The sequence below is a fragment of the Diadema antillarum genome, unplaced genomic scaffold (genome assembly GCF_040938485.1).
Source record: "Diadema antillarum isolate AM-2024a unplaced genomic scaffold, OU_Dant_1.0 seq00000645_RagTag, whole genome shotgun sequence".
Classification (NCBI taxonomy): domain Eukaryota; kingdom Metazoa; phylum Echinodermata; class Echinoidea; order Diadematoida; family Diadematidae; genus Diadema; species Diadema antillarum.
The window spans coordinates 52,419-71,697 of record NW_027271559.1 but is presented as its reverse complement, the minus strand read 5'-3'; the positions used below and the strand labels follow the sequence as shown (position 1 = coordinate 71,697).

Sequence of the window (19,279 nt, the reverse complement as noted above, 5' to 3'; positions counted from 1 at the left end):
GAAGTTCGAGGGATTATCAGATTTAAGCATGCCTCTTTAACACATTCTGACCATAATTAATGCCAACTTTCAAACCAGTAGCATTATCCTTTCAAAACTTATTAGAGTTGAAAATGAAGAGTGTGTACAAGGTTTTTCAGAATTGAAAAGGGGACTCTAAAGACACACCTAATCACACTACGTGTATTCCACCAAAAATGTTCGAGATAAACTGCTAAAAAAACCACACTTTTCTGCGCGTTTTATGATCCCAAATTTTAGCATAATGTAAAAGAAGACTTGCTCGTTCAGAAAATATGAAAAAGTCAAGATCGGCTTGGTTGACCCATTTCACTCTTTTTCAGTCCTCACGCAAAATCAGTGTTTGCGACTTTCTGTTCGTTTTGTGATGCACGGTCACATATGTTTTGATAAGTAATGATAGAGTCCTGCTCTTTAAAGCAAACATTTCCTTTGCAATTCTTCTGATAACTCTTTCTGTGAGGGTACAGAAGACAAACAAGTAGTAGCTGTTACAAACACTATTGTGCCTCTCTTAAAGAAGAAATCCACGACCGATACAAAGATTATTCATAATATAGTTAATAAATCCAGGATTCTGATGAGCTTAATGATATACCTCACTTTATAACTGTTGCAGCAAACAAGATTTTTACATTTGGGAATATTTTCAGCCAAACAGTTCAAATTGCTGTACGGAATCGAAATCAATCACGTGACCCGATGACGTTTCACCCTCACATTGCTCGAGCGAAGTTTATTTGCGGAGGAGCTTAGGAGGAGCTCAATACACATACAGTACCTTGCGCAGCTGCGTTGTATACACTGAGCCACATGCATGATATGCATGCTGTTCGACATCGTGCGTGCATCATAACATTGAGCGAAGATTCCGATGTGTCAGGCATACGGGTGTATGAATAAGCCTGGGAAAGGCAAGAAAAAGAGATACCCAACCCAGATACCCAACCCAGAAATAGAAAGGGAACGGTGTGCAAAATGGCTCAACAACATTGGAACGGATAAATTTGATGTGAAGACATACAAATTTAATCCAAATCGAGTCATATGCGAAGACCATTTTGAGTCGCACTGGTTCCAGGATGACATTCGTGATGGGATATGCGCATCAGCACTGCCAGCAGCGGCAGCCCTCTCGGTCATTTCTTCTTGATTCCACTCTGGTTGGAAAGCATATCCAGGTGGACCCGACATGACACTTGCTGTAAAACCACATAGAATGAATGTACGGCAATAAACGGAGATTAACAAAATGGGCGCTAATTAGAGCGGAGAGAAAATTATAAACGAAAGAACAAGCGATGTATGAACTGTATGCTGTACGTATGTATATGGTTCATGGTGTAGTGGGACGCGATGCAACGCGACGCACGCTGTGAGCTGAACGCTGCGACAACACACGTACATACACACACACTCACACATAGTACTTTATACAAGTGGCGCACACACACAATTTCTGTGGCAAACAAGGGCAGGCAGCGATAGTAGAAAACGGAAGTGCGGGTTGTACGTCATCGGGAATTGCATTGTGGTAGAGAACAGTCTCGCTCACTTTGCGTCTCGCAAAATGAAAATACTAAACAAAATGATTAAAAATATTTTCCGTCAAATATTTGTGAAATTAAGAGCATATCTGAGCGTTTCATATTTTTGTCTTTCATTTGAGCATGACTTTATGTAGTCCCAGATTTCTTCTTAAACAATGTTTGTTGGTGTCCACAACGATAATGTGGTTGTAGGTGATTGGTTAATGCACTTAGCAAGAGGTTGATGGAGCTAATGAAGTTAGTGTAGCTGCTTGTAAAGGGCAGTAATGCTGCTCAATTGCTAGCGCATCTGCCTCCCAATCAAAATGACCAAGGTTCAAAGTGGTTTGCCTTACATCCAACTGGAACCTATGGGAGACCAGCTACACATGGTGCAGATGAATATTGGCTATCCAGCCATCTTGTCATATGGAAAATTAAAACAAAACAAACTTGTTTGTACAGGGTTATAACCACGCTATGGATTCAACTCTCCTACCTGCCGCTATATGAATTCAAATTATCTGAGTAATGACATGTATAAAAAAAGAAAAAAAGAAAAAAAGAATAAATCTTATATTTGTATTGGGTGTGAATGGCCATCACTTCTTCATACCCTATTATGTTTTCTGTCAACAGGAGAACATGTTTCAGTTTGATGTTGAGAAGGAGATATTTGCACTGAAGCCTATGAACTGCCCAGGTCATTGGTAAGTCAAAGTTTTATTTTTCTGTCTCCTATGTGTTTGCATGTACAAAATTGTAACCAGAAACTATCAAAGAACAAGTATACTTGTAGAAATAAAATGTGTTTGAGATTTTATGATGAAAAAAGGAGAATTGAGGTGATATAATATATTTTAAACAGTTTAGGTTACATGAGCAGAAATTTTGAGAGACTTCATACCATCATGCCCTGTTTGCATATCTTGTTGTTTGTATGTTTATAATCTTTTATACTACCACTTACTTAGCAACTCCTCACCCAAACCTATGATGTTCATGTCTTTCTGGATTAGTATCTATCAAATTCCTAAGAATAGATCACAAGCTCTTATCTTTTTTTCTCAGACAAAGCTCCTGATTAGCATTAACAGCATTCAAGTTTACATTGTCTCTCACAGTCTCATCTTTGACAACCGCCCACGTTCATGGAGGGAGCTTCCACTTCGCATGGCTGACTTTGGTGTTCTTCATCGCAATGAATTGTCTGGCGCCCTCAGTGGTCTAACCAGAGTCAGGCGCTTCCAGCAGGATGATGCTCACATCTTCTGTCCTCAAGACCAGGTGACTAGTTTGTAGACATTTAGAATGAAACAGAACACAGTCTTCAGATAGTTTGTAGACATTCAAAATGAAACATAACACAGTCTTAAGACCAGGTGAATAGTTTGTGGACATCCAGAATGAATCATAACACAGTATTCAGACCAGCTTGGGGGGGGGGGGGGGGGCATTTCATGAAGGAATTGTCGGATAAAATATCTGACAAGTCAATTATATCCCACAAGTTTTGAGAAATTCTTTAGTCTGATTGGCTGATTTCTCTGAACTTGTCGGATATAATTGACTTGTCAGATATTTTATCTGACAAGTTCCTTCATGAAATGCCCCCCAGGTGAATAGTTTGTAGACATTCAGAATGAAACATAACACATTCTCAAGACCAGGTGAATAGTTTGTAGACATGCAGAATGGAGCATAATACATTTTCAGATTCTGGGGGACTGGAGTAAAACAAAGGGAAAACAAACAAAACATGTTGGATGGTTTTAAAGAACTCGGACCTTGGCTCTATCAGTTAAGTGCTGCTCATTGTGCCAGTGAGTCACAACTTACTTGTACACTATACTTTGTGTAGGGACCCCCTCGCAAGCCTTGCCCCCTAGGGGGCTCTAAAACCATTCATGTTTTACTTAAGTACATAAATAGTTATATCTGTGTTTCATGGAATCTTGATGTATGTTTTGTTTTAGACAAAGTTGAAGTATTGAATGAAGTTGCAGTTGAAGTTGATGTTGAAGATGATACACAGAAGTAATGAGTAATTTGCACATTGTTGGAAGTTGAATCAAACTTTGTCTGCTACACTGACAAGATGAACTCCCAGGCTGGAAAATATTAGTGTGAGACTGTATGCAAACATGAAGTTGTCCTTTCCATCCAGTAGTTTGAACACTGTTGTCATGTCATGCCTTGTGAAATTTGAATCCATGGGTGCTTCCAGATTGAGACAGAGATAGCTGGCTGCTTGGATTTCTTGAAGTCTGTGTACAGTGTGTTTGGATTCACCTACAAGCTTGTTCTGTCTACACGACCTGAGAAGTTCCTAGGAGAAATAGAGGTCTGGGACAATGCTGAAAAGGTGAGGGAATCTATTTGTGTTTGGCTGTTGATATACCACTGAACTATTACTGAGGCTAACTAAGGAATATTATTTGTACTTGGCTAGTGTTTTTTTGTACCATACTGACAAGCTTTACACATAATTGTTCCTATTCCTCTCTACAGTGTGACTAAGGCAGGAATTTTATTTATGTCTGGCTATTTGTTTACATGTGTACTATGTTTACAACACTTTTATTTCATTACAAGTTTGTATATATTTTAACTATCTCTAAACTGTTTTAAAATGACCTGTCTTCTCAAGGTCGATTAAATCTGGTCTGTCAATTCCTGTACAACCTGCCCCAATGGTGACAATTTATGTGAGAGTATTATTAGTGTTTTGTGTTGGCTTACTCTAATGTGACAATGATTGTTAATGAGTAGGCGTACCATGTTAGTGGCTAATGATACCTAACTTTAATATGTGGATGCCAGCAACAATGAATGACCAACTCATACCTGATGATACTGTCTGCTACTATGTCGGTATGATTTGATGTATAAGTCTACATTGTATGTTGTCAGCAAATGTTGCTGACTAACCTCACACTGTATGGATTCTTGATGATAGCAACTTGCCCGCAGCCTGGATGCATTTGGGGAGGACTGGAAACTCAACCCTGCTGATGGAGCTTTCTATGGGCCCAAGGTATGTATACTACTCTAATCTATCTTGTGTGCTTGGATGACTGTAGTATATGTTTGTTTAAAATCGTCGCATTGTTTAATTTGGTATGTTTACACAGGAAATTCATAATTTATACAGAAATCCCAATTTTTGGGCTCCAAATTGTGATCCTTAGCAAGACATTTTGATAAGATTCAGCAAAATTGTGTATTGTCAAATGACTTAATTTTGCCAAGGATATCGACCAGATTTTGATGACGTCACAAGTTGCCTACGCCCTCCATTAATCCGCCTTGCACTCCAAAGGCCAGCGGGCACACGTCTTGCTTCCTACACAGTGTGCAGTGTAGCTCGATCCAAAACTATTGCTTTAAGGAAAATGGAAGACCATGTTCTTGATCTGAGTTTCAGAGTGGAAATCAAAGAAGAGGAGGAAAGAAGAGATGATGCTGAGTCATGATTCTTGGATTCAAACAGTTATGACATATATCTAGGTGATTTTGACCCGGAAAAAGACGATATGCAACCAAGATGCCGCTGCTGATGCCATTATTATGGCTGGAGTGTCAGCTGCATTGAACAGGGGCAGACCAAGCCATGTAAATGATTGTGATGATCATCAGTAAGGGAGGACAGTTTGCGAGAGAGAAATATAGACATGTCACAATTTAATTATTGACTCTAGTAACACTGAGAATCGGTATGCATGGCGTTGCTGTTACCTTGTAGGTGCTATTATTGTATTTTCCCTTGTTACCTCCGCCAAGGGAGGAGGTTATGTTTTCGTTACTGTTGGTTTTTGTGTGTGTGTGTTTGTGTGTTTGTTAGTCCTTGGATTTGGATGAAACTTGCAGGAAAGGTTTAGAATGAGACAAGTACCAAACGATTAATTTTTGATAATGATCCGAGAATTTTGGGGGAATTTATGAAGGATTTTTGATATTTTGGCAAGTAGGGTCAATGAACTTGGGAGTTCAGGGGGTGTTTCATCAACGTTTGTCAGTGCAAAAAATTGTCATCGCTGACAATCACCATAGTAACAGTCAGTGACCAGAGCATCTCATCCAATCAAAACCAAGGATTTTGCTGAAATTGTCAGCGCTGACAGTTGTCAGCGCTGACAAACGTTGATGAAACACCCCCCAGGCTGCATGTAGTTGAGGTTTGCATGCGCGCACTAAAGTGCGTGCTGTAGTATTTTTCTGCCAAAGGCAAGGCGCGCCATGTAGCGGAGGGTTTATGATGTAACAAAGGCTTCTATATTGGGAAATTGGGCGACTTTCAGCACACAATGCTATAAGTACGTATGGGTGGAAATCACTGATAAATCTCTATCGAAAAACAAGATCAGTGGTGGAAATTAGCTGCATGCTTGGTGGAGGTCTGCGCTCTCAGAGTGATTCTCTAGTTTTTGTTGCACCTATTGCTCTGACCACAAGTGGTATACTAGACCTAGACTGTCCATTGCATGCTACATGGGTGATGTACGTTACATGAATCAACATGAGTTGCTAGCGCACTCCCTTTAATATTAAACAGCTGCTACTGTGAGGTTGGCCTGCTGGACAATACACACACTTGTGTACTCATGTACACACACCAGACTGCTGTCACATGGCTGTAATTGAGCAGGAGCGTGACTTGCTGAGGCTCAGTGTCAGGTGCAATTAACTCGCCAAAAGCTTTTGACCTCGCTGCCTGATTTGCATAAAGTAAACAGCTTGTGTACGCAAAACCGCTGGGGAAGTGTTGCAGGACAATGGCAATATCTCACCTCAGAAGCCATCAAATGATAAAATATATACAGCAAATTGAAGGAGAAACTAGTCTCTTAGTCTCTAACTTGCAATGTTTGTTATTTTGAGTTTGATGGAGGATAAAGCTGTGAAATTAATGTTGAAACATAGCTTCCAAAAAAGAAAATGAAACTTCGGTATGTGACTTATGGTAGTATTTCAATACTTTTTCCCAAATATCTTTTCTGTCATATTTGTCGCACGGTTATGTCGGGAAAAAATTGAGATCACTGTCCTTCGTGACCCACGTAAAATCCGTAGTGTAAACCTTACGCAATCCCTTGTATTGGTTTTCGTGCTGCATGAAACAGTTGACGCACATTGCAGGGTTCGTCTTACCCACTCAGCACCTTGTGGACCTAAACCGAACCCTGTTGCCCAGTGTTGAACCTGACACCGCTGATTGGCTAAGCGTGCGCTTGACCAGTAGAGAACGCATGTGCAGGATGATGATGTAGTTGTACATCTATGTACATGTCCAGTATTTTCTCTAATAATTTGGTTGTCTATTTGCTCTGATTTTAACGTATGGTAACTACTAATTGCGCCATCACGAAACTTTGGAGGAAGCAAGTCTGATGTATACAGACTGGCAATATGTTAATCAAATGCATATTCATGCAGTAGCAGACTTGTGTCGGGAAATAATCCTAATGCTTTCCCACGATCCACTCAAACAGGAAAATACAAATATATCTTGAAAGATACATCAGTATTTTTGCTCAAAATTCAGATGCAGGATGACATATTCATATTAGATACACATGTGAAGTTTCAAGGGATTTGGTGGTAAGATAAAGGGAGATGTGAGGAGGTGAACTTTCCAGATTTTTTGTCCTTTGCTCGGCACAGTGCTTTGATGACTGTTACAAATTCAAAAATTTAGGCCCCTTTTCGCGGAGTTAATTGCACCATATCACTGGGCCTGCTGCTGTCATCATCAACCTTCATTACTTTTGGAATGGATTGTGAAGCCATTTCACGAAAGTGTGGAGTTGGAATATAATGAAGACATTGATTACCAATGTCTGATTCAGATTTTTTTTTTTCTGATTTCAGATTGTGCAAGCTGCGTACGCCGCAAAAGCATGCAAAGAGTGACAGTGAGTTGTTTTGGGCAATGACATGAAATTTGTCATCAATATCAGTAATAGTTCCTGATAAATGTTTTGGTTCAAAGTTACATGAGTGTTTGGAAAGAAGCTATCAAGTATTTCGTGTGATTTTCCTGCAGTTTGGTTGTGTGGAATTTGAGAAAAACATACAAGGATACAAACGTGCATTAGCGCCGATACATGTATGTATGCGTAGGTCGCTGTGAAAATAAGTAGGCCACTTGTGACGTCATCAAATTATAGGGCAATAGTCTGCCACGAAATAATTGCTTAGTAGATGTGTGCACAAAATAAGGGTTACCATTCTCTTTTCTTGTCATGCTGCAGCAATCCTACAAAATTACAATATTTACATTAATTATGTTCTCACTTTTTAGTAGAGGTATTATCTGCTGATGTTAGGATTCCCATTGAAGTTCCACTTGGATGTCGTGTACGTATCTGATATTCATGTTTTAAAGTTTCTAGAAGTAAACGTAGGTGTAAATGTATGGTAAAGGAGAGGGAATGGGGGTGTTAAAGGTGGATTAATCATGTAAACTACAGAAAGGGGGAACAAGTCTGTTAAGTATTTGTAGAACTGAAGCAGCATATACCATGATGTATGCAGGGTGCTGAATAACAATGAAGAGTTTACATCTGTATATTATTTGTCAGGCATTAACGGTATTCAATTAAAGACTTGATTCGATTAAAGACTTGATTTCTTTTGGCCTTGAAGTGTGAGTGTATACTTGTCTCAAGGACTCAGCCTTGATTTTGAGGATAGAAGTGAAAATTTAGTATATGGTTAATTTGTTGCTGATTTGCTAGATTGACATCACCATACATGATGCCCTCCGCCGGTCTCACCAGTGTGCCACCATCCAACTTGACTTCCAGCTGCCGATTCGATTCAACCTCAAGTACTCAGCGTAAGTTCATGAGAACATGATTAAAACATATTGTTGAAGTACTCAACAATGGAGCAGTATAGTGACTTCATGATTGCATTGAAGAAAACCAGAAAGTAAATGAATGATTGATACTGTTATGATGATATTTAGTGCAGCAAGCACTATAAACAAACATTCTAAGTACTGTAAAACGAGAAATGTTCGCGTGCATTTTAATTTCGCGAATTTCGCGAGGGCCAAGATTCGCGAAATTAAAATGCACGCGAAATTTCTTATCTACACTATATGCATTGAACGCAAGAGGCAATTCGCGAAAATTTCTTGCCACAAAAAAGGCCGTCGGCTCCAATTGGCGAAAATTTCGTGCCGCGAATATATCATGTTTTACAGTAGCTGATTTACTACGTGTAACTCACTTTTTGAAAGTTGGCAGACCTGAACTGCTGTGAGTACTAAATAAACTACTTTCTCATGGCCTGAATTAAAGCAGAATAATGTAATAATTTTCAAAATAGAAATTAAAAACACGAATGGATATATTCATTGCTGCTAGCTTAAAGTTATTATTGTCCATCTACAAGATCATTTAACCTGTTGAGGACGAGTCCCGTGTATACTCAGGCAGGTGTCTATAGGGAATGTGTGTTGTAGCAAAATCAGTCTGTCCTCAACAGGCTAACTTACATGTACGTGTGTACCTGAGAACTTTAATGAACTAAACATGCATGACTTTCTCACTGAGAATCTCTCACCTTGTGCATTCAGTACAAGTCATGTAGTTTCTCCTGTCAAATGTAATTTGATTTGTCAAAGTTTGATAAGTTTGTAGATAGGATGTGCTTTAAAGCATGTTGAAAAATGTGAGGCACAAGACAAAAATTGTGCACCTGCCCAAGTTCTTTTAAAATGCAGTTATGATTTTAAGTATGTCAGTAACTCCAAAATATATCCTGGATACAACCAATAGTTCGTCTGAAGTCTAGGACTTTATAACAGCTATGAATAGTTTGTAGATTATATCACATTGTCTGATGAGAGTTTGTCTTTGTTGATATTACAGGACTGATGGAACAGAGAAACGACCAGTGATTATCCACCGGGCTATTCTTGGCTCAGTGGAGCGTATGATAGCCATCTTGACTGAAAACTTCGGAGGGAAATGGTAAAAATTTCTCTCAAGCTTACTTCCTGTCATAGTTGGCTCATAGATAGATTTCTGGAAATGTTTGGAAATACTTTTAACAGAGATACCTTTTTGATGACGTACTCTGGTATTCATTTTCTTTTGTGTTTTTGTGTGTGTTTTGTGTCTTGATATAGATTTATGTATTCTCAAATTTAAAGGGATGTTGATTGAACCAAGGTTTGAATCACCCATAATAAAATGAATCTTTTTTTTTCTTTTCTATTTTTAGATGGTTGTGTTTTGGGCTGCGTAAAATCTGTCAGTGAAACAGTAACATTGTGAATTACAAAGCTTTCTCTCAAAGTTAACCCAAATCAGGTTGTTGCATAATGCAGTTTGTGTTAGCTGTTGGTGCTGAAGGCAATTTCACACATGTTTACTATACTATGCTCTCTCAACTTCAAATTGATATGACTGACACTCATGAGAAGCAAACTATGGAAAAGTATTATATCAATTGAAAGAGGAATTAATGGTCATCAATATAAAATGTGAATCAGCGTCCTGTGATGAATTATGTGATGTCACATCATAGAGATATTTACTTATCAAATACATAATATATTTTTGAATAATCAAATATATAGATATAAACAATTATGAAAAAATATAAGGGACTGTGGGTTGTTAGGTAGACATCACGAGCTATAAAATCTCTGAAAGTTACTTCAAGTTATTTCTGGTGAGGATTATCACATGGATTGATGATTGCAGTGTTTGCTCAAACTACAGGATATCTTGTAGATTGGCAGGTATGGGTTAAAATGAGTTGTATCAAATGGAAAAGTCAGATTTTATGTCGTGTCTCCCCAGAATCAAACAAACAACGCGAAGAGATTGTGCCCCCTCCCCATCATACTGTAGCATTTTTTCTGAGATAATCCCATATAATTTTATTGTACACGTAGTACAATTGTACGTGTGTGTGTGTGTGTGTGTGTATGTATATGGTATACCGTATGTATGTACATGAGTGGACATGAAATGGACATGTAGGAGGCTAGTTGAAGGATCATTGTCAGTACATCCGTCAAATGGATATGTGAGACATTCTTGTCATGAATAAGCATGTGTTAACTATTAATGCCAGTGCTGATAAATATCATTGATGTTCCCATACAGGCCATTCTGGCTGTCTCCTAGACAGTGCATGGTGATCCCAGTGGGGCCCATGTTCAATGACTATGCTACATCAGTGAGAGATAAGCTTCATGCTGCTGGCTTCTGTTGTGAGGTAGACACTGATGCTGGAGATACTATGAACAAGAAGATCCGCAATGCTCAGCTGGCCCAGTTCAACTTCATCCTGGGTGAGGCTTTATTCTCTCTACAGACAAACTTTTCAATGATCCCCTTGTGGGAGAGTATTGCAGAATGTAACATGTGGTCTACAGTAACATTACCATGCTTGTAATAGCAGGATTGTATATGACAAACCCATATAATGTCATGTCATATTGTTTTTGAATGAGGAAAAGATGATCAGAATTTATAAAGAGAACCCACTGTACACGTATGTGACCATGCATCATAAAGCCAGCAAAAGTCGAAATGACCCAATTTTATTCAAGGACTCACAATAATTGAAATGGGTCAACCTAGTTAATCTGTAGAATTTTTATTTTTTGAAAGAACACTTCCTTATCGACATGACTCTTAAGTTACTGGTGTTTTTTTTTTCTGGCTTTTTTCCAGAACATTTTTATTTTTTTTTCTCAAATAATGTGATTGGGTATGTCTTAACCGTACTCTAACTGGGCTATTTGACACCAAGTTTTTATTGGGGGGGGGGGGGTCAATTTGACCCCCCCCCCCCCATCTTTTCCTCATCACAAATAATGTGATTGGGTATGTCTTAACTGTATTCTAACTGGGCTATTTGAGACCAAGTTTTTATGGGGGGGGGGGGGTCAATTTGACACCCCCCCCCCCCCCCCCCCTTCAGATCTTGGCCGCGGATCGCGCGATTGCCGCAAAATTTTGCCTGAAGATAGAGCCGGATGTCAACTACAAGATTACATGGTCATACAAAAGAAAGATTTATATTTCTAGTAAATTAATTGTGCAAATTTACGCATGAAATCATATTTTCACCTATAACTCCATTAAAAAGACTGAATGATTGCTGAATTTTTCTGTAAGAGTTTCTCAAGACACATTAAACAATTTTCTTGTTAAAAAAAATAGCACAATCAAAATCAGTTTCTTTTGTTTTTTATTGTTTTGTTAATTTCTTATGTATTCCGTTGTTTTTTTGACCTTTTGTTTTCTATTGGTTTTTGGCCAAAATTTGTTGCAGGCACTTTTTCAAGCTTATCTACATTAAAATTGATTAATTGCTATGGTTAAAAGTTGAAATAATCTGATTTATATCAATTTAACCAAAAAACACAATTTGCATTGGATTTGCACACTACAGCTGTATATCATGAATTTGAGCCATTTTCGGGTTGACATGCATACGCAAAACATTACGTAACTTCAGAACGGTGTAACCGGACATCGCAAATTTGGTCTCAAAATATGTGGGAGACTTCAAAGAAAAAAGTCATGAAACGACGCGGCAAAATCTTTGCGCGTTGCGGAATCGTGGCGCGAAATGTCGAGGGGGGTCAAATTGTTCCCCCCCCCCCAGTTAGAATAGGGTTAAAAGGTCCCTCTACATTTTTCAAAACCCTTTACAGTACTCACTCTTCACTTTCAACTCTAACAATGTTTGAATGGACAAAGCTAATACGTACATTTAAAGTTGACATCGAGTGTAAATACAATGCTCTTAGCCCATTGAGGATGAGCTTATTTTGCTACAACACACATTGCCCATAGATACTCGACCGAGTATACTGGGGACTAGTCTTGCCCGTTCAGTCATATTGGCAAAACATGACTGTTCTTCCACAGGGTCCCATACTCTATTAAATTACCCCAAACTCAATTCTGGACATAGGAAGTGTGGAAAGCTCCATTGGAGAACTGTGTGATTGATGTACTGTGAGATTTCTCAGGAGATTTGCCACTTTTACTTATCTACATGTAGAATACATCTTTGCTCACATACAATGCAATGCAAGATCAATAGAATAGTTTGTGAAGTAGGCATGGAAAAAAAAATTGTAATGCGAATGCTTATGGTAAATTTGTTTCCTTTTGTTATAGTTGTTGGTGAGAAGGAGAAGACCAATGGTACAGCCAATGTACGTACCAGAGATAACAAGGTGCACGGTGAGAAGTCCACTGATGACATCATCATCCGCTTCAGAGAATTGCAGACCAGCAGGTGTAATACCAGTGAAGAGCCTTTCTAACCACCTCTCTGTCACATCAACAATGTCAGGTCAAACTTGGGATTCCATTGGATTGTGAAATATTGCTGATACACCATGTAGTGAGTGAGAGGAATAAAGCCTTCTGATATGGCTAGAAAGTCAAGACATTTTTCGGTTCATAGAAACAGTTAACATAATGTAATGTTCAAATACTTGTAGAAGATTGTATAGCTGATGTTCAGATCTCTCATCTTAGATGATATGAGACACTTGAAATGCTGTATGTGTACAAGAGGTAAATAGGTATGGTGTTAATATCAGCTACACATCATACATACAGGGGAAACTTGATATAACGAGAAGGTTGGGACCAAGTTGTTTTCCTCATTATAGCCTATATCTCATCAGTAGGCATGAAAAAAGCATAGTGTAAAGACATCAATTAGCACATGTGGTACTACATATCAAGTTCCAATTAATGCTGATAACCTGGCAATGTGTGTTTAGGGAATTACCTTTATGTATCAGATGTTTTTTTCCCAGTGAAATACAACATCAAGAATGTGCTTCTGTATGGATGTTCTAATTTGCAAATGCGTAGTTTGAGTGTAATCATGTCCTATTGTCTGTTGATTGGTATGTGTGGTTATATCAAGTGTGTGTTTTGTGTGGAGAGCTCGAACATGTTCTGCATATTGCTGCGTGTGTGTATGTGACACATTCTATATTTACATATGTTATGCCTGCGTATGTGAAGATTGGGAAATCCCTAGTAGAAAGCCAATCACAACATCAGATTGCCTCACACCTGCTATACATTATGATGATGATATGTATGCCTAGGGCTGTGCATACTCCTAGCACACTCTCTGCATGTATACAAATAATATGTGTGCACACGTGCTAAGTGGAGTGCCCTGAAAAAAATACTAGATGTGGGCAAGACACAATTTTTGCCCTGTTGCATCGAGCTTTACAATTCTTCAAGCATGATTGCACAGGTGAAGTAAAGCAGCTGCCTTACCCAAACAGATTTCGCTTTACCTTGCTATAACAGATTTCATTAATTATGTTTGTATTTGTTTGAAAATCACTAAATTCATTTTGTTATAGCAGTTATTTCATAAAAGCTGATCTAGCTATAAGAGTAACATTTTACATAGACTTGTGTGGAAGGAAATTCGGGACCGCAGAAGTTTTCTCGTAGTAACCAATATCTTGTTATAGCAGTGTACGTTATATCGAGTTTCCCCTGTATAAGAAAGAAAGCTACTTGAGCACAATACATACATAGTCCATTCCATCTTGATAGCTACTAAAAAATCTTTCTTGTTTTGTAGATGTGCTTAACACTGTACATTGTCCATAAGGGGTTTTGTATTTTCACTGTGAGCTGCCTTTATTTTTGCTTGTTTCTCAGTTAAAAAGGAACATTTCTGTGTGGAATCATATTTGAATTACACACAATATTGTCAGACATGAGAAGCAGATTGCAAGGTGAAAATGCACTGTGATAGAGTGACTGATATTAATCTCGTAGAGATCAGAGAGTTTATTCACTCTCTGACAGATATTGTCAAACTTCATGATATTCTCTCCTTCAGAAATCTATTTAAGTCAGCATTGGTAATTCTGGTATAGCTGATACAGTACATTTCAGAGAAGAATAAGAAAAAAAGTGTTCTGACAGACCAATATATTGAGTAAGGCAACTTTATCTGATGGGAGCAAGTTGTATTTCAGATTAAAGGCCGTGTCACACCAGCCTTGCGTGCGACTTGCAAAGAACAATTTTGACTATCCGGAGGTCCCCATAGATGATCCGCACATGACAGTACCTAGCATGTATCTCAAAAGTAGTCGCCCGGAAGTGCGCACGCATATTTTTTTACCCGCAACCGTGTTTAGGCCCTGTCACACCTTTCCGGGCAAGCTACTCGGGCTTGTTACTTGTAGGGATTTTCTAGCATACCGGACATTCCTGAGGGCGGAAAAGGATTTGTGCGAGTCAGCGCATGTGTCTTACTTGCTGGACTTGCGAGTATACTGTATGACCTTTGTACCAGTTGCGTGGGGGCTGACAACTCAGTGAAGGAATTCCTCTAATGGAATGACTGAAATCTCACAGAATTTCATTATCTTGGCTGCATACGGGACTGCGAAGTACCTGCGTAGGAATTGCCTGGGAAGTACTGCCGCTAAGGGTCTCCTACTGGCGTTCTGCGTGGACCTCTACGGGCATTCCCGCGACTCACCCGGAAAAAGTTTTGGTCATGCTCTAAACTTGGCTGCGGTTAAATCAGACTTGCGTGAGCACCTCCAGGCTACTACGCGCTAGATACTGTCAGGTGCAGACCAACTGCGGAGAGCTCCGGGGAGTAAATTTGTTTTCCCGCGAGTCAAGCCGCAGAAGTTTCCCCGTACGGTATGACAAGGCATGAATGAAAATTGCAAACATTCTTGTTCGCCCGCTGAAAATCTTCTACGTGCTGGAAACTACCTCCTCGCCACAAGCCCGCGTAGCTTGCCCGGAATGGTGTGACACGGCCTTAAGAAGTGAAAATTGTTTCAAATTTTTTTTTTTGGAATTATTAAGAGCAAGACACTGTGACATATTTCAGCTTTGATTCTTGGCTCTGCAGTGAAGAATGACACTGTAAATGTTGAAACTACATCTGAAGAGTTTGTTCGCAAAAACCGATTGCCAAATGGAGATATTTGCGATTAAAGTTCGAGAAAAATGAAGAGAATAATAAGAAAACTTTTGCTTCTTTTGACCCTAACTTCAAAAATGTACCTTTGTATGTAGTGACCGATATCATTTAATAGAAGGTATTATTTTGTACTTTATGGCAGAGACTGTACTTCAAAATCTTCAAAAATGGACTTATTGGGTTTTGCGAACAAACTCTTCATGTATTAACCCATTGAGGATAAGCTGATTTTGCTTTATAACAAGCATTTCCATTAGACGCCTTCCTGAGCATACACGGGACTACACAATGTACATACAGTATGTACTCTTCAACATGTTAAGTGTGCATTGTAACCCATGATGCTTTGACTATGATAAGCATGATTTTAGATTGAGTTGTTCGCGTCATCATTATCAAATATCAATCAAAATATTCTGGAGGACATTTTATCATGTTCTTTACAGTAGCACCGTTAGAACTATACTTACGTAATATAACTACATAATTATGATGACTATGGTAAAAAGGATGTGTTACGTAGCTGTAAAGTGGATAGTGAATTTTAACATAAATAGGCAGAATCACTCTTCCCTCTTGAAAGAGACCAGTATGGAGCTCTCCTCTCTAAAAGTGTCTTTCAATCCTTCATAAAATACTTGCACTGCATTGGATGATGTGTAATTTGTACAATGTACTATCACTTTCCAAGAAATGACAACTCAACCAGCAATCCTACAGTTCAAACTTGTCTGAAGACTTGTTGCAGTGAAGCATATTAGTTTGCATGGACATTTTTGTTTTATAGCAGGAACCTGTCATGTGAGCCTAGACATAATGATAAGTGTGCTAAACCTGTATAAAATCTTATTTTTAGGATAAATTGCACAGGCATTTTCAGAATGCCTTGCTCACATTTGCTTGCTTGATATATATTTAAGGAGATATGGAAGGTATAAAGCTTCCTGTGTTGCTTGTTGTCCATGTGATTTATCTAATCTTCTTGTATTCATCCAGTTGTACTGGGTAAGAAGAGTCTCATAAGTACATGTATACAAACTTTAACTATAAAGCCACCCTGTCAACTCACACTCAGCTATACTGTATTTGAAAGTTTCAGCGTACTTGTATAGGACTGCATGAGTGCTTGCATGAAATTTCTCCCTAATGCTTGAGAGAAAAAGCAATGCACAGTGATCTCATGTGATTAGGTGTCTTTGTATGTAAGATTACTAATTTTCATTGTGAGTCTAGAGAATAACTGAGTGAATGTTTGCCTGAACAAGTGTAAGAACTGCTCCTGATATGTGTATGTTTGAGTAAAACTGAAGAACCAAATTTATTGTCATGCTACAGCTGTGTGTGATTATTACTTACTGAGTGCGGTATCGTACATAATGTACATACAAGAGTATTATGACTTTTGAAATACTGTACTGTGTATCATACCTTGGGATACATCTGTATTTCTGTTCTCTACTTAGGAAGACATGAAATAATGCATGAAGTGGCTGTGCTAATCATTACATTTAGTGAAATGACATTTTATAGAATGTAAAGGTAACATGTTTTTTGTGACTGAAAACTTTTTTTTTGACTCCATGAAAAAAATGGTCCCAGTTGTAGATTTAATGACAGTTAAGAGGTCAGAATTTTTGTTTGCTCAACATTTCTTTTACTTACCTAGATTTTTGGTTTGAGTGTCCTTCTTTTCAAAGTCACTGTCTGGTAAAGGGCTGAGGAAGCTGAGCTCCTACTACATATACGATGTATCTAGTTTACAGTAGTCACAGATTTACTCTTTGGGGCAAGAGACAGGGTGTCAGAAATATTGCTGTGTTAATGAATTTTTAGAAGAGAGTGTGCAACGTTCCTCTGTATACATGTACCTGTGCAAGATATACAATCTGAAGAAGGAACATGGCATGACTTTTTGCCATCTTAGCCCAGTCTTGGGACTCACATGTGATTTTGATGATTCATTTTAAACAGTTACAAATGTATTATGTAAATGTGATTTTCATTTTGTTAATGCAAATTCTTGTCAGAGAAGCACTGCTTTCTCTGTCCATGTAATAAATGTGGAGATTATTGGTATTTTGCCGGTATTCAAATTCAAATTTTCGGTGACATTTGCAGTATCATTTCTGTGTTTCTATACATGTAATAAGAATTATTTTAGGAAAGAATGCAAAGAAAACTATAATCACAATACCCAAATGACCGACCTTTACTGTAATATTTTGGCAACAGAATGTCTTGTTGGGGAATGATTGAAGACAAAAAAACAAAAGAAAGTAGGCATTGATGGCACACTTCTTCGACCATTTCGTTCAGTCACATTGATATGTGAAGTTGGTCACGTTTGTGAATATGGCGAAGATTTCCCCACCACAGCAAAAGACCCCCTTCCCTGAGAGAGAGAGAGAGAGAGAGAGAGAGAGTACAAAAGAAAAATAACATAAAGATAGATGTGCGTATATCACCTCGTTCTTTCATCAACCAATGTCTTAATATCAAGGAGATAGTACATGTACATGTAGAATCTCTTATATTAGTATGAAGAACAGGCGGTCGGTTAAAGTAAATGAGCTTGCACCGGCGCACGGTAAAAACAAAACAAAACAACAACAACAACAACAACAAAACAAACCCAAAATCATACATTGTATAACTTGCGGATTTGTTTGTTTAATTTTTAATTTTTTTGCCAAGACTTCTGCGCATAAGATACTTGTAATAAGTCAACATTCTGAGCCCATGATGTGAATCTGCGATGAATACGCAGGTACAGTACTTTCAAATTTCAGAACTTTTGAACGGATTATCCAGTTTTCCCAAAACTTTCATCGATGTGTTCTGCTAATATTGCTGCATTCACTCAATCCACATATCTATGAAGGTTGAATTATATTGTCCTTAACCCTAAAAAGACTGGGCTAATTTGATGCCTCGTAGGACTAGGGGCTCATTGCCCCCCCCCCCCCCCCTGAGATTTTGGCCGTTGACCGCGCGATCGCAAGGAAATTTGGCACGCGCGTCACTTACAAGGTAATCTACAAAACAGAATAGGTAATTATTTCACAGATATTCAAATTTATTTTTAATCAATTAATTATGCTAATTTATGCATGAATAAAAAAAAATGGTTGTAAATCTGTAATTAAAGGTCCAAAACTGATGATTTTGGATTTAGGTACATTGTACTCTGTGTAGGATTCTTATTGAATGTACATTAAAAGAATGGCGGTATCAATATTTTGTTCTTATGTATTCTATTGTTTTTAAAATTTCTTATGTATTTCATTGTTTTTGACTTTTTGTTTTTTATTGTTTTTATGGAAATCATCGGCGACACTATTTCCATCATAAGAACAAGAAATTAATTGATTTTGATCAGTAAAAGTAAAGATAATGATACATTGATGAATTTTGGTCAGAAACAGAATTTGCCTTGGATTTGTACATGAAATCACGTTTTTGAGCAATTTCGGGTCTTGACATGCACTTACAAAATATTGCGTAACTTCAGAACCGCGTACCCGGGTGCCACGCTTTGGTCTCAAAAGTTGCGCAAGACTTAAAAGAAAAAAGTCACAAAACGTCGCGGCGCGAGATTTTTACGTTCCAGATTTATCGCGAAAAATGTCGAGGGAGGGGGCAAAAAGCCCCCCAGTCTTTTTAGGGTTAAGGCGGTCGATGAATAGTAAGTCTAACCATACTAATATGTCAAATCAAATTTGATTCCATTATGCGCCAAT

At 38.3% G+C, this 19,279-nt stretch overlaps 1 protein-coding gene across 2 annotated transcripts in view; it reads left to right on the top strand.

Annotated features, from left to right (window-relative positions):
- LOC139736418 (threonine--tRNA ligase 1, cytoplasmic-like) overlaps window positions 1–13,863 on the top strand; it is a 38,240-nt gene extending 24,377 nt beyond the window's left edge. For both annotated transcript variants that reach the window (XM_071647171.1, XM_071647170.1), the window contains exons 12-19: window positions 2,190–2,260; window positions 2,675–2,837; window positions 3,778–3,915; window positions 4,510–4,587; window positions 8,291–8,391; window positions 9,434–9,535; window positions 10,682–10,869; window positions 12,716–13,863. In XM_071647171.1, coding sequence (XP_071503272.1) covers window positions 2,190–2,260; window positions 2,675–2,837; window positions 3,778–3,915; window positions 4,510–4,587; window positions 8,291–8,391; window positions 9,434–9,535; window positions 10,682–10,869; window positions 12,716–12,864 — 990 coding nt within the window. In that variant the 3' untranslated portion in view covers window positions 12,865–13,863. The remainder of the gene's footprint in view (window positions 1–2,189; window positions 2,261–2,674; window positions 2,838–3,777; window positions 3,916–4,509; window positions 4,588–8,290; window positions 8,392–9,433; window positions 9,536–10,681; window positions 10,870–12,715) is intronic.
- Window positions 13,864–19,279: the final 5,416 nt, after the last annotated feature.